The sequence below is a fragment of the Macaca fascicularis genome, chromosome 14, assembly GCF_037993035.2.
Source record: "Macaca fascicularis isolate 582-1 chromosome 14, T2T-MFA8v1.1".
NCBI lineage: Eukaryota > Metazoa > Chordata > Mammalia > Primates > Cercopithecidae > Macaca > Macaca fascicularis.
In genome coordinates this window covers 13,027,886-13,043,886 of record NC_088388.1, presented here as the reverse complement: position 1 = coordinate 13,043,886, position 16,001 = coordinate 13,027,886, and the positions used below count along the sequence as shown (strand labels likewise).

Genomic DNA, 16,001 nt, shown 5'->3' with positions numbered 1-16,001 from the left:
GGAGGGAGGAAGAAAGGAAGAAAGAAAAGAAGGGAGGGAAGGAGGGACAGAGGAGGGAAGGAAGGAAGGAAGGAAGGGGAAGGGGAAGGGGAAGGGGAAGCAAAAGAAAAGAAAAACTAAGCCTTCAGGCCATTGCTTCTCTCTCCCTCTGCGGGTCAACCCCCATGGCAACCTCCCACCCCCGCCCCTGTCCGCAATGGCGCAAGGTTACAATGGAAAGTGCCTCCACTGGAACAGTCTCAGAACTGTTCTCGGGGCAGCGACAATCTTATCAGGAGCTTTTCTGTTTGGGATCAGGGGAACGGGTGACTTTCCAAGAGGCCGATAAGGCAGGACCCAAGTTGCATATAAGGGGCAGCTCATGCTGCTGCTCTGCACCTTCCTCCCGTCTTGCTTCTCCCTGGAGTTGGGACCTGGGAAGAACCATGAAGTGGCTGCTGCTGCTGGGTCTGGTGGCGCTCTCTGAGTGCATCATCTACAAGTGAGTCCCAGTGGCATGGGTGTGAAGACGCCTGCCTCTCACATCGCCCTTCTTTACTCCTGTGTCTTCCTTCTTCCCTTTTTTCTCTCTCTGTCTTTGGCTGTCTCCATCCCCCTTTTCTGCTTCTCTCTCCAACCTTTGGGAGGCAGCTCTGCAGACCTGGTTAAAACTCGGGCCCAGCCCGAGTCTGGTTCCCAGCTCCATCCCTAGTCAACTTAACTTCTTTGCATTATTGCACAGACGTGGGAGCATCTCCCTTCCTTCCATCTTCCTCTCTTAGACCAGCTGGTTAAGAGTCCAGCCTGGGTTTGGTTCCAGCTCCACCACTAGGCAGCTGAACTTCTTTGCATTATTGCACAGAAGTGGGAGCGTCTCCCTTCCTTCTTCCTCTCTTAGACCAGCTTCCCTTCCCTTCTGGGGCTGCCACAGAACCCGGTGAGCAGAATCCTTGCCTAATTCCTCTTCCTCCTCCAAACCACAGGGTCCCCCTCGTCAGAAAGAAGTCCTTGAGGCGCAACCTGTCCGAGCATGGCCTGCTGAAGGACTTCCTGAAGAAGCACAACCGCAACCCAGCCAGCAAGTACTTCCCCCAGGCAGAGGCGCCCACCCTGATAGACGAACAGCCCCTGGAGAACTACCTGGATGTGAGTGTGTGGGCAAGCGGCGGGGCCGGCTCTGAGGACTTGGCCGGCAGGAAAGAGTGTTTCCCTGGGGTCTTGGAGGATGGGCCGGGGCTCTGAGGCTCCAGGCAGTGACCCAGGGTCTGCCCCTAGGTGTCAGTGGCCCCGGGCAGGCAGGAAAGTTCACAGAGCTGTTGCTTCTTGTTCATTCATTCATTCCTTCACTTGTTCATGCAATGTTCATTTCTTCTGAGCGCCTCGTTAAATATCAGGGCCTCTGTGGGGCTCAGGAGGAAACAGCAGTGAGCAAAGTCATAGCCAAGGAGAGAAAGACAGTAATCAAGGAGTCTTGCAAAGCAATGAAAAGAACAGGCAGCAGGAGGACCACAGAGTGAAGGTGTCACACTACGAGACTCTGCCACTTGGGCAGGGAGCCTCCGCGGAGCCATGCAGGAAGAGCGGGAATATCCAATAGAAGACAGAACTCCGCACAGCCTGATCACTTGTGCCGAACCCTGTGCAGGCGGGAGCACAGGGCATTTGAAGGAGAGCCCAGAGGGAGGGAAGAAGGGTGCTGCAGACTGCGGCCCGAGGAGCCGAGGGGTGGACGGAGAGAGGCTCCATCCTAACTGCCACTGATTTATCTCAAACAGGGGGTGACAAAATCAGATCCGAGTTTCAGAAAGATCACTCTGACTTTATTATTTCAGAGCCGACAGCAAACACCCTGCCTTCCCACAGATATCGTATGTCCCCTCTGTGCCTGGCACAGGGCAGAGGGCACAGAGCAGTGATGCCTGTGGTTCAGAGATTGGCCTCCGCCATCCAGCAGACCTAGTGCAAATGTGGGTTCTAGCGCCTCTAAGTCACAGGACCTTGGCCAAGACATTTAAATCCTCTGAGCCCGTTTCTTGGTCTGGAAAACAAAAACACTAATATCTACCAACAGAGGTTGTTGCCAGGAATTCACGCAATCATGTTTTCTGGAGTGCTTAGCATGGGGTCTGGCAGGCCCTTGGTAAGAGGCTTAGTTAGTGCATTTATTTAGTTAACAAATATTTGGCAAATATTGGCACCTCTCTATGTGCCAGAGGCTATGCAAGTGGCCAAAACAATGGTGAATAATCAAAGTTCCTGGAGCTTATATTCTACAGGGGATGACAGATAAGCAAGCGTGGAAGATAATTTCAGGTACTGATGAGGGCCAAGACAAATTAATTAATTGGACTATGGGGAAAAAGAAGATCGAAAGGGAGCAAATTTAGATAAAGTGGTCACAGAAGGACTGTTGGTAGAGGGGACATTTGACTACACCCGAATGATTGATTTTTGAAAAAAAAGATCAGCCAAAGAAAGATCTAGAATAAACATTTTCCTAGCACAAGGAATAGCCAATGCTAAGGCCCTGGGGCAGGAGTGACTAGTCATCACCAAAGAACAGCAAGCAGACCAGTGTGGCGAGAACAGAGCCGGCAAGGGGGGAAAGTGCTGCCACTCAGAATAAAAATACTGGTTGGTTGGCTGAGGTGGGTGGATCACTTGAGGTCAGGAGTTCAAGATCAGCCTGGAAACATGGTGAAACCCTGTCACTACTACAAATACAAAAATTAGCCGGGCGTGATGGCACACACCTGTCATCCCAGCTACTTGGGAGGCTGAGGCAGGAGAATCACTGGAACCCAGGAGGCAGAGGCTGCAGTGAGCCGAGATCGTGCCACTGCACTCCAGCCTGGAAAACAGAGCAAGACTTGCCTCAGAAAAAAAAAAGAAGAAGAAAAATACTGGCAATGCCCTTTCTTGCAACCTGCTCACACATCTAGATGTAGAAATAAGAAAACCAGCCAGGTTTCCATCTTTAGGTGGCTTGCTTAGCTTCTGAAAAACAATTTAAGGCACAAGCACTTAAGCTGTCACTTGCCCGGTGCTAGAAGATTCCACCCCCATCCTCTGAGATTCCATCCTCTGAGAACATGTGCTGTAAGGATGGGAAGACTGTGACAGACAAGACAATGGCTGAAGAGGGAACAGCAGACTGTTAGATGCTTGTGGTGCTTAGGAGAGAGCAGAAGGTAAATTGGGGGAGCAATCAGGGAAGACTTCAAGGAGGAAGGGACGCCAGGGCTGGGCTTAGAAGGATGAAGGCAGTGGCTGGGAAGAGAAAGACAAGAACTGTGAGGAGGGAAGGAAAAGGTAGAGAGGGCAACCGAGGAGGTGACCCAGAGAGAGCCCCTAGGGAGGCCCTGACAGAGAGACCCCGGTCCATGAACTGTGCTGTCCCGGCCTCGGCAGGTGGAGTACTTCGGCACTATCGGCATCGGAACCCCTGCCCAGGATTTCACCGTGATCTTTGACACCGGATCCTCCAACCTGTGGGTGCCCTCAGTCTACTGCTCCAGTCTCGCATGCAGTAAGTTCCCAGCCTGCCCCACCCCACTCTCGCTCCCCAGCACCAGCTGACCCTGGGGAACCCTGGACACCCGTGGGCTTCTGACAGCTCCCACCTCAAGCCTGCTGGAGCCACTCGACAGGCATTTACTGAGCACCTACTACGTGCCAAGCACTGGGCGCAGGTGCTCCACGGGGTAAAGGGATGAGTGATACGATCCCTGCGGTCAAAGATTTTCCAGTCTGTGGGGAAGAGAGAAGCTCCCCAAAATACCCACAGCCTGGGAGAGGAAATGTAGGGGCCCAAAGCAAGACAGGGCCAACGGGCTGTAGAATAGCCCGCTAGGAAAGAGTCCAGTGTGAGGAAATGGCTCCAAAGCCTGGCCCGGACAGGCTAGAGGTGAGTGCTGAGCTCCTTTAAAAAAAAAAAAGAAAAATCATTGGTTGCTAATGAAAGAGAGCTTGTCTTTGGAAGTCATGAACAATGTGTGTTGTGGGTTCCTTCCTCTTCTAATGTTTTCACCTGAGTTTTAATTAAGATGGGGTGCCTGTGTCATCATCCACATAATGGGAGCACTGGCCGCGGGCTGGGGGGTGAAAGCGCTCGTCACTGGGTAGCCACCAGCCTGCTCAGCTCAATGTTGGCCTTGGGGAGTCCCCGGTAGGCCCTTGGGGTTTCCTGGGTACCTGCCATCAGTGAAGGGTCCCAGGAGTTCAATGAGACAGGACAGAACATGGGGTCTCTTGGGGTCCAAGGGTCTAGGGGAAAAGGTCACTGCTCACCTCCAGAGCCCTTCCTGGGGCCAGGGCACCCCATCCCAGGAAGACATCCCAGCCTGTGACCTTCACCCAGCTCTCAGAGACTGACAATCACTGCTTGCCGTTGCAGCCAACCACAACCTCTTCAACCCTCAGGATTCCTCCACCTACCAGTCCACCAGCGGGACACTCTCCATCACCTACGGCACCGGCAGCATGACAGGCATCCTCGGATACGACACTGTCCAGGTGGGCGCCTGCAGGCTGCCGCTGCATCCCGCCATCAGGCACCCCCAGAATCAGCTTATTCCAGCACGATGAGTCTTGGTGATCACAAAAGTAACCTGATTGGGGGTACGGGCTGGGGGAGAAGCAGCAGAGATGTCACAGACGTTGCTAGCTCGGGTGGCAGTGAGTAAAAGGGTGGGCTGCCGGGAGCCATAAGCCAGCCTCAGCTCCACCCAAGCAGAATGTTATGGAGGGTGGAGAGAGTCAGTAAAGGCTCAATTCTAACTGGCACCTCCTCCTCTTCCTCCTTCTCCCAACCTGCAGCCCCCCCACGTCCTCAAATCTCCACAAGCCCTCTCTGCTACTTTTGGGGCATGGCAGGGGTCAAAGGCCCTGATTCGCCCGGGGTCTGCTTTGCATTTCTTCATCCGTAACACAAACACACAGTGAATCTGTTCTCCAGCAAAATCTCACACTGAGTCATAGACCGTGGCCATCTGCAGATCAGCTGCCATGGTTACCTCCAGCAGAGGAACGAGCATTCCAGGAGACAGTCCCTCTCCCCTCCTTCTGGGCTGATGCCCTAGAAGCCAAGTCCTGCATGGGATGAACCAGGGCAGCTGTGGGCCTGAGGCTGGCACCCAGAGCTCAGTGGACATGACCTGATGGTGAACATCATCTCGGTTCCCCCACCCAGGTTGGAGGCATCTCAGACACCAATCAGATCTTCGGCTTGAGCGAGACCGAACCCGGCTCCTTCCTGTATTATGCTCCCTTCGACGGCATCCTGGGGCTGGCCTACCCCAGCATTTCCTCCTCCGGGGCCACACCCGTCTTTGACAACATCTGGGACCAGGGCCTGGTTTCTCAGGACCTCTTCTCTGTCTACCTGAGCGCGTAAGTTGGGTGGAGAGGGGCCTCCTCCCACCTCCCCCTCCAGAGGTCACAGTGTTCTGGCCCAGCAGCAGCTGTTCAAGGCTGGCTGCGATGGAGAGGGTCTTGGGAAGCAAGGGATTTGGAAAGTCAATTTTTGAGGCTAGAGAAATGTGTCTTTGGAGAGTGATAGTGCCAAGTCTCTCTCTGACGGGCCATGTGCACTCCATCTCATTTACCAGCATCTTTATCCCCTTGATGTGCACAACTCAAATGTCCTCAGCCATTTGCCCCTCAGTGCCAGTTCCCTCATCCTTGGCCCCCAAAGATGCCACTGAAATGAATACACTTGGCCAGACACGGTGGTTCATGCTTGTAATCCCAACACTTTGGGAGTCTGAGACATGAGGATCACCTGAAGTCAGGAGTTCAAGACCAGCCTGGTCAACATGGCAAAACCCTGTCTCTACTAAAAAATACAAAAATTAGCCAGGCGTGGTGGCAGGCACCAGTACACCCAGCTACTCGGGAGGCTGAGGCAGGGAGAATCGCTTGAGCCTGGGAGGCGGAGGTTGCAGTGAGCCAAGATTGTGCCACTGCATTCCAGTCTGGGCAACAGAGCGAGACTCCATCTCAGAAAATAAATAAATAAATAAACAAAGTGAATACACTTAAAACAGAACAAAATTCCATAACACAAAAATGAAAAGATTTGATCAAGATATATCATGGATGATGACATTTTTAAATCATGAAAGCAAGTTTCTTTTGTGATTTAATAAAACCTAGGTTCCATTTGTGACCGTGGGCTAATTCTAGGAATGAACAAAGAAATACATGAACAAACAAACAAATGAACAAAGAATAAATCAAATGTCAATTTGGGCTGAGTAGAGTGTTACGCAAGAATATCTGAGGGCATCATCCACTTTCTTAAGACACTCAACGTTCCTCTAACACTCACGAACGTCCTCGTCTTTTGAAAGGATTTGCCGTCATTCACTTGTTTCCTCGGTTCGTAACTACACATCTAGGTCCTCGCTATATAGCATTACACTGTGAGACGTTCACAGCAAAGGTGGGTGGGTTCAGTGAGGGGGTCATGTTTTATACATGGCCAGTTCTCCGATGACTGATTTCTTATTGCCATCTACATTTGTTCTGCATCTACCCTGAAACTGCAAAGATTTAGAAAATGAATATTGAAATAACAAGGACTCCTGCAATTTACAACAGGAAGGCTCTTTGTCATGTGTTCCTCTTGGCCAGTTGATGTTCAAGGTGGCTCTGAAACATAATCTGCCTTTATGAGCACTTAAATATTTCACGTGGGGCCGTTGTATCTCCCCAGCTAGATCTGAGTCTCTCAATCTGGGCATTATTAACATTTCAGACCAGCATAAGTCCTTGCCAGGGACTGTCCCATGCATTGTAGGACATTTGGCAGCATCCCCAGCCTCTAAACATTAGATGCCAGTAGCATCCACTACCCCCACCCAATCAATCCAAAATGTCTCCAGACATTCCCCTGGGGGCAAAACTGCTCCCAGCTAAGAACAAGAGATCTCCACCATCAAGTCCTTAAGAGCCGACACTGTCACCCATTCACATCCCTGGGGTCGCCATGGCAACTAGAGTGAGTACCACAGTGGAAACCACACATCAACCTAAAAGACCCGTGTTCTTCCAAACGTAGTTCCACCACTCCCCCGCTGTGTGACCTTGGGCAGGTGACCTCACCTCCCTCAGGCTCAGTGTCCTCATGGTAAGTGGAAATAACAGTGACAGTGTCCACTGCGTGGGCCCTGGCCTAAGAGGACAAGAAACCACATTTGTCACACCCCAGGACAGCCTGCCAAGTGCCCAATCAAGGGTAGCTCCGAGGAGCCAACAGCAGATGTTCACAGAAATGAACGAACAGAGAAATTCATGTCTTCTTCCCTCACTTTCCACAGCGATGACCAGAGTGGCAGCGTGGTGATATTTGGTGGCATTGACTCTTCTTACTACACTGGAAGTCTGAACTGGGTTCCTGTTTCTGTCGAGGGTTACTGGCAGATCTCCGTGGACAGGTGGGACTGCCACAGATAGGCAGCATCCAGGCCTGGGCCCCACATCCCATTTCCTTATGGATTCATAGCTAACCAGCTTTCCAGAATCCCCCCAGGGAGAGCTGACACAGGGGAACACACTCCAGGGGGAAGGCGGAAGTTGGCCCGGCCAGAGAAACCATAGAAAGACACGTCCCGGGCGGAGGAGGGAAGAGCTGTCTGGGAAGCCGAGACTCTGCAAGCGTCAGATAGCCAATGTCCTAATAGTCACGGAGGCAGAACAATCCACCGGCATCCCTGGGGAAAGCTGGGCAACCACCTGTCCACACATCTCAATTTAACGGGCCTGGGAACCAGCAATGCTCCTCCCACTCGAAGAAATGTGTCACTTTCAGTCTAGAAGTAGGGCAAAATGGCTAAGAAATTGTGTGAAGTCATTTCTCAAGAGTGAACAATTCTCCAGGACAAGGACTTTCGGTACTAAAACCGGGACCATCCCAGGCAAACCAGGACACATTGATCACCTCATGTCTGCCCAGCCATGCTAGCATTTCACCAGTTCCTCCAACTCCTGCCCCAGCCCTCTGGTCTCTGTCCCTCCCCGCATACCGTCCCCTGTTGATGTCCTCCTTCTCTCTTCACCTGCCTGGAATCCCTGGGTGTCTGCTCCCCTGGCTGCTTCCCTCCACCGCCTCTCACTCTGGACGCTGTTTTGTTCCCTGCCGCACGCCTGGCTTATCATCCTGCCCTTCTGCCACCATAACTTATCTTGCCAGCCAGGCCGGGAGCTCCCTGCAGCCTGGAACTGTGAGGCTGTCTGGTTTAGCTTTGCGTTTCCCATGCCTGGCAGAGAGTGGGCACTTGCAAAATATTTGTTGCATAAATGAATGCAGGATGAATGAATGTGTAAACGAGAGGAACAGAAATTTCACTCACTGGCCAATGGATGGGTGGGGAAGAAATGTCTGGGGTCACCTCCTGGTTCATCCTTGGAGAGATGTACCCCTGAGGGCTCAGGAACCTTCACTTGCTTCTTGCCCTCAGCATCACCATGAACGGAGAGGCCATCGCCTGCGCTGAGGGCTGCCAGGCCATTGTTGACACCGGCACCTCTCTGCTGACCGGCCCAACCAGCCCCATTGCCAACATCCAGAGCGACATCGGAGCCAGCGAGAACTCAGACGGCGAGGTGAGTCCAGCCCCGACGGCTCTGTTCTACACTCAAATAGTGGGTGTGCCAGGCACACGGGACCAAAACCCTTGTAACTTTTCTCACCTCACTCTTTCCAGATGGTGGTCAGCTGCTCAGCCATCAGCAGCCTGCCCGACATCGTCTTCACCATCAACGGAGTCCAGTACCCTTTGCCACCCAGTGCCTACATCCTGCAGGTGAGGGGGCTCTGGACCATCCACTAGAGGGGCTCACACAGAATGTGGCCACAGAGTCCCCTCTGCAGAGGGAAAGTGCGCTTCCACGAGCTGAAGCCGAGAGGCAGAGGCAGACGAACATCTGCCCCAGACAGCTCCGGAGGGAAGGAACAGATTGAAAACAAACGCAGGAATAAGAACTCGGATACAGCCCCCTAAGGGAACAAGTGAAGCAAAGGTTAATGGAGGGAAAAGAGGATTCTATTTGGATCCCTGGGTCCAAGTCCTGGGTCTGAATTACCAGCCCATTGATTCTCAGCAAGCCACAGCTCATCTCAGCCTCAGTTTTCTCCTCCAAAATGTAGACATGGCAGCTTTCCCCACCCTCAGAGTGCGGTTAGGTTAACCAAGTGAGACTGATCACATCCAAGTGAGACTGAGCTACCAAGGGTTGGGTAAAGGGAAATCCTCATTTCCACAGGCTGGGGCTTCCGACACTCCTACCATCTCTACCAAGTAGCAAATCTTTAGCTGTACGAGCCACAGGAAAACTCTCCCTTCTATTATTATAACGTCAGGTGGAAAACTGATTTTGCCAGTGGACTGATGTTACTCAACAAGAAGCACTGATGCCTGGGCTCCCCCAGTGATTCTGATTACATTAGGAGAGGGCAAGGCCTGAGCAATGGGATGGAGTTGCGGGAGTTCAAAGCTCCCCAGGTGACGTGCAGACAAGGTCACAGCCCAGTGACTTAGTGAGGCAAGAGGCTAACAGCTTCTCCGGTTTGCCCCTGGTCGGGATCAGAATAATCATGAGAAAAGGCTGTGTGGGCTGAGTTTTCACACTCCTTCCTACCAGCTGAATTCTCCCCAAGGCCTTAGCTCTGATGCTGATGTCAGGGTTCCTGTGCCTGCCAGAAACGCCAGATAATGTCCAGTAATGCGTAGAAACCAATCGTGCTGTGGACAGCTTCTACAGGCCGACTCCAGGCGAAGAACAGCCGAGTCCCTGGACACTGAGCCAGGAAGCTCCTCCTTGCACATGCCTTGCAGCTGGACATGGGCGCCCTGGATGTTTATCACCCAGTGCCTGTCACTGCTGAATCGGCGTCTCAACTCCACTTTTATTCTCCTTTTCTCCAGAGCCAGGGCAGCTGCATCAGCGGCTTCCAGGGCATGGACATCCCCACCGAATCTGGAGAGCTTTGGATCCTGGGTGATGTCTTCATCCGCCAGTACTTCACTGTCTTCGACAGGGCAAACAACCAGGTCGGCCTGGCTCCCGTGGCTTAAGCCCAGGTCTTTCCAGCCACCTCCCAGGAAGATCTGACCTCCGTCCTCTGCCCACTTTAGATGTATCTAATTCTCCTGACTGTCCTTCCCAGGGGAGTGTGGAGGTCTTGGCCCTGTTCCCTGTCTTACCAATAATGTAGAATAAAAACATAACCTACTGAAACAGGTTTTGTGGAGCTGCTTCTCTTTGCTGGTCTTTTTCCTTCACATCACTGGGGTTAGAACGCCAGGGCAGGGACCAAAATGACCACATCCACTTGGATGGCAGCCAACAGGGTGACCCCAGCAGCGGACACTTCATGGTAGAGCCAGGAAGACAGAGGCCTGCAGGGGGCTGTGCTGGAAGCATCATAAAAAGACCTGGGGGCCAAAAATGCTGGGCTCATTCTCTTCTCATAGAAGGGACAGTGAGAGCTGAGATCGTGCCATTGTACTCCAGCCTGGGCAACACAGAGAGACTCCATCTCAAAAAAAAAAAAAAAGAAAGAAAAGAGAGAGAAAAAAAGAAAAAATAGCACTGAAGCTCTTAGTTGAGGGAGTCAACTTCTTACTTCTGCCAAAACCAGTAAGAGATTATGACAAGGCTGGGAGCAGTGGCTCATACCTGTAATCCCAGCACTTTGGGAGGCTGAGACAGACAGGTCACAAGTTTGAGACCAGCCTGGCCAACATGGTGAAATCCCGTCTCTACTCAAAATGCAAAAATTAGCTGGGCGTGGTGGTGCGTGCCTGGAATCCCAGCTACTCGGGAGGCTGAGGCAGGAGAATCGCTTGAACCGGGAAGGTGGAGGTTGCAGTGAGCTGAGATCGCACCATTGCACTCTAGCCTGGGCAACAGAGTGAGACTGCAGCTCAAAAAAAAGGAGACAAAGATCATGAGGAAAAGAAAGCAATCAGGAGAGACAGGAGAGGTGGACACTAATGGCGATGTCCCTAAGTAGACAGGACAGGGCAGTGTTGTCTGCAAGACATGGACAGGAGAAGTGGAAGAAGCTGACACCCCACAATCTTCCAGGACGCCCCTGTGATTCGCTGGCTGACCAAGACTCACTGTCAATCTCCCGCAAGGTCCCAGGCACAAGACCCTGAACACATCTGTTTCCCCGTCTGTAACAAACAGAATGGTGTTCCACTTCCCTGAGCAGAGGCTGTGAGACAGAGAATTAAGCACGCTCAGTAGCATATATGCCCTAGAAAGGTAAAGAGGAAATGGAGCAGTTTCTCAGACTGAGCTTGGTAGCAAAACGTACAATGGAAAACATAGTTTCTAAATAAGTACAGAACACACTACGTTCCAGGCCCTTCCCCAGGGCTCACCAGCTACAGTTCCCAATCAAAGGCTCTGATAAGTCCTGCTGCAAAGTGATCTGTTTCATTTTAACTCAGCTCAGCTTGATCTCAGACTCTCTCTTGCTAGGAAGTCTATTACAGCCCTGGGCCTCTCAGCATGCACACTGGGAAAATTTCCATAGCTCCTGCTTCTGGTAACAGCCAACCCAGGCTGTCTGCTGAAGGCAGGGCCAGAGGCTGGAGCTGGGCTGTAGGAGGGCCAGGGATGATCTCCAACGCCCAGTCTCCCCGGGGTCACTCTCACCCTCCCAAGCCCACTTTCCATAGCTGAGTCAACTTTATGAAACATACATTTCGTCTCATCCCTTCCTTGCTTAAAACCCTTAATGCCTTCTTGCCATTGCCTTTGGAACAAAACAGCAAATCTTTGGCATAGTTCCAGGTCCTGTGTGCTCCTTTCCCTCAAAACCTTCCCTTCCTCACTCTGATCCCACTGCCCTGAGCTCCCTCCACCCTGGCTCCCATGGCCACGATAACCCAAGTGCTTTCCCACCTCCAGACTTTGCACATGCTGTTTCCTTTGCCTGGGTTGCCTTTCCCTCTTTCTTGCCTTGCTAACACCTAGCATCTGCAGACGTGGCTTAAATGTCACTTCCCAACCAGGTGCGGTGGCTCACACATATAATCCCAGCACTCTGGGAGGCCGAGGTGGGCAGATGAACTGAGGTCAGGAATTGGAGACCAGCCTGGCCAACATGGTGAAATCCCATCTCTACTAAAAATACAAAAAATTAGCTTGGCGTGGTGGCGGGCACCTGTAATCCCAGCTACTCGGGAGGCTGAGGCAGGAGAATCGCTTGAACCCAGGAGGCAGACGTTGCAGTGAGCTGAGATCACGCCATTGTATTCCAGCCTGGGCAAAAAGAGTGAAACCCACCTTAAAAAAAAAAGTCACTTCCCTGTAAAAGTGATCAGCCCTCCCTGACCACTCTCCCATAGAGCCTGGGCCCACCTTATCCCTCATGGTACTTGGCACGACTTGTAACGACACATTTAAGTGTTTCAGATTCACAAGGGCAGGGATGGTTATCGTATTTAGGGTTGAAGCCTGAGCAGAAAGAACAGGGCTTGGCACATAGTAGGTGGTCCCTAAATTGTTGCTGAATGAGTGATTAGCGACGATGTTTTAAAAGGAAACAACTCAGATCGGATGAGAGTATGAGATGTGGATAGGGTTTGAGGAAGGCCACGTGAATGACAACAGGGGGGTCAGCTCCCACCCCCACCAACATTCCATCCTCCTCACATTTTGTCATGGGATAAGCAGGTGGATATCTCAAGTTTCTGGGAAGGAATTTCACCCTGTCCTGGCTCCTTTGCTGGATTTGTTTTTCTGACATTTCCCACGTAGCTACTTTGAAGCTAGGCAGTGTGCTAAGCTCCAGGGATACGGGTAGGCCTCCTGGATGCTATCTGTTCTCCTGCGCCTGGCCCCATCCTTTCTTCCTCCCCCATCTCAACCCCAACAGCTGCAGCTCAGCCTCTCTCTCCCAGCACCTCTTTCATTCCCACCCTGGGATTCCCGAACCCAGCCAGCATCTAAAGAGCTTCCTCATTAGACAGATCATTTGACCGGAAAGCCCGGTGCCAACATATCTGAAGGGATCCTCCCTATGTTGCTGCACAAGAGACGATGAATTCACAAGCCTTTGCTGCAGTCTCAGGTCTCTGCTTCATGCATCTTCCTCTAAGGCCTTGGGGGTCTAAGCACAGCTCCTTCTGTTCTATTCATTCACACTCGTCCAGGAGTGTTATTTTAATCTCACAGGTCTCCTGCCCCATCCATCCTCACCTGTCCCAAATGATCACTCCACACATTGCTGGTGGAAGTGTAAATTGGCACCACCCTAAGGAGCATGATGTGGCTGTTTCTGTCAAAACTTGAAGGGGTGGCCTGCCCCTCCACACCTGTGGGTGTTTCTCGTTAGGTGGAACGAGAGACTTCAGAAAAGAAATGAGACACAGAGACAAAGTACAGAGAAAGAAAAAGTGGGCCCAGGGAACCGGCGCTCAGCTTACAGAGGACCCACGCCAGCACCAGTCTCTGAGTTCCCTTAATATTTACTGATAATTATCTTTACCATCTTAAAGATAAGGGAGTGGCTGGACAATAGGATCATGGTAGGGAGGAAATCAGCAGTAAGACATATGAACAAAAATCTCTGTGACATGAATAAGTTTAAAGGAAAATGCTGTGCCTTGAGATGCATATGCAAACATCTCCATAAACCTTTGAGCAGCATTGTTTCAGCCTATCACATGGGGAGAAACCTTGGACAATACCTAGCTTTCCTAGGCAGAGGTCCCTGCGACCTTTGGCCTTGTACGTGTCCCTGGGTAGTTGAAATTAAGGGAATGGTGATGACTTTTAACCAGCAAGCTGCCTTCTGGCACTTGTTTAACAAAGACACATCCTGCACAGCCCAAAATCCATTAAACCTTGAGTCACCACAGCACATGTCTCTTGCAAGGACAAGGTTGGGGGTAGGGTCACAGATTAACAGCATCTCAAATACAGAACAAAATGGAGTCTCTTATATCTACTTCTTTCTATATAGACACAGTAACAGGCTGATCTCTTTCTTTTCCCCACAAAAACTAAAAATGCATATGCTGGCCGGGCTCAGTGGCGCATGCCTGTAATCCCAGCACTTTGGGAGGCTGAGGCAGGTGAATCACCTGAGATGAGGAGTTTGAGACCAGCCAGGTCAACATGGTGAAACCTCATCTGTACTAAAAATACAAAATTAGTCGGGCGTGGTGACACATGTCTGTAATTCCCAGCTACTTGGGAGGCTGAGACAGGAGAATCTCCTGAACCTGGGAGGCAGAGGTTGCAGTGAGCCGAGATGGCGCCATTGCACTTCAGCCTGGGCAACGGAGCGAGATTCTGTCTCCAAAAAAAGCAAAAGAATGATCAATGTTCAAGACGATAAATATGCTAATTACTCTGATCTGATCACTAAACATTATATGTACGGTAACACCCCTATGTACCCATAAATATGGACAATTATTACATTTGAATTAAAAAGAAAGGAGCCAGGCCCAGTAGCTCATGGTGTAACCCCAGCACTTGGAAAGGCCAAGGTGGGAGGACGGCTTGAGTCCAAGAGTTCAAGACCAGCCTGAGCAACATAGAAAGACTTCATTTCCATTGTTTTTAATAAATAAATAAGAGGAAAAGAACGAAGATGTATATTATAAGAGAATATTCATAGAGCACTGTTCCTAAGAACCCCACACTGGAAGCTACCCAAATGCCTAGGAACTGAAAAAGAGATAAGTAAAGGGTATATTGATGCAGTGGAATAATACATAGCAATGAACAGGACTGAGTAACAACTCCACACGACACCAGTCGCGGATGCCTCAACTAAACATGATTTTGAGCAAAGAAGCTCAATGCAAATAAAGTGCTTGTTATGTGGTACTGCTTATCAAAAGTACAAAAACAGGTGAAATGTATATTTGCTGTTTGGATATTAGAGTAGTGATATGCTTGGTTTGGCACTGGGGTAGTGACTGGGAAGAGCCTGGGGTGCAGTCCGGAGGTACCTGACATGCTCTTTTGCTGGGTCTGGGTTGTGGTTACATGTGTGTGCTTGGTTTGTGAAAATTCATCAAGCTGTTTCTTATGATATGCACCTTTCTGTGTGCATATTGTATTTCAAGAAAGGTTTAAAAATGATAACGTAGATTTCTAAAAAATTACTTGCAAAATACAGGACCATGGTATTTCTTTTAAAAGCAGGTTCAGGTTACAGAGAAAGTAGCACAGCAGATGTGAGCTGAGCTCATCAAAACGGGTTGGTTGCAAAGCAACATGTGCCATATCTTGTGGTGCTATATTTGCAAGTAAACCAATATATTAATTTACTATGCTAACGGTCGTTAGCGCTGGGTAGCGGGGTTATAAGTCATTCCACAATTTTTCTTTACCTATGAATAATCTAAAATGATCATGTATTACTTCTATAGTTGAGCCAAAAATGTTATCATAAATTTAACTTTAAAAACCTGCTTGCATCTTTGGAGAAACAGCCCAGCTCTGGGACTGGGGAGTGGAAAACACATTGTTCTCGTTGTTGTTGGAAGATCATGTCCCTGGGGTGAGACCTTGATTGAAAGCTGCTAGGGGACCAGCCACCACAATGCTTATCAGACCAGCTCGATAACACTTATCTTGCTTAAGTGCTCCGTCTCAGGCTTGCCATAATTGAGTTCCTTAGATCTCATTGCATTGCTTGATTTGATTCGTTCATGGAACATTTCTGAACACCTGGGCCCTTGGCAGGGGCTACCCTGCATCAGAGACACTGCAACCAGTGCCCCTGAAAGCCAGGCACTACCATACTGAGGACCAGGCAGGGCTAATGGCAAAATAAACATTGTTATCTAATCTTTCTGCTGGGCCAGTCTGGTACAATGAGATGATGTGGCTTCCTTGCTGGCAGCCACGGATCAGCCCTGGCTGACAATCAGATCTCATGGGAGCATGTGATGGCAGAATCAGGATTCCCTTTTCCATCCCAAGGGTTCCTCTGGTAACAGGGGCTGAGTGGAATGGCTTCTCCAAGTGCTCCTGGGATG

At 50.6% G+C, this 16,001-nt stretch overlaps 1 protein-coding gene across 1 annotated transcript; it reads left to right on the top strand.

Annotated features, from left to right (window-relative positions):
* Window positions 1-374: 374 nt before the first annotated feature.
* LOC135967005 (pepsin A-like) lies at window positions 375-10,216 on the top strand. The gene is made up of 9 exons (XM_065528116.2): window positions 375-481; window positions 963-1,125; window positions 3,391-3,508; window positions 4,376-4,494; window positions 5,171-5,370; window positions 7,302-7,418; window positions 8,442-8,586; window positions 8,688-8,786; window positions 9,909-10,216. Exons 1-9 carry the CDS (start codon window positions 426-428, stop codon window positions 10,056-10,058), a joined length of 1,167 nt encoding a protein of 388 aa, XP_065384188.2. The 5' UTR covers window positions 375-425; the 3' UTR covers window positions 10,059-10,216.
* The last annotated feature ends 5,785 nt before the right edge of the window (window positions 10,217-16,001 follow it).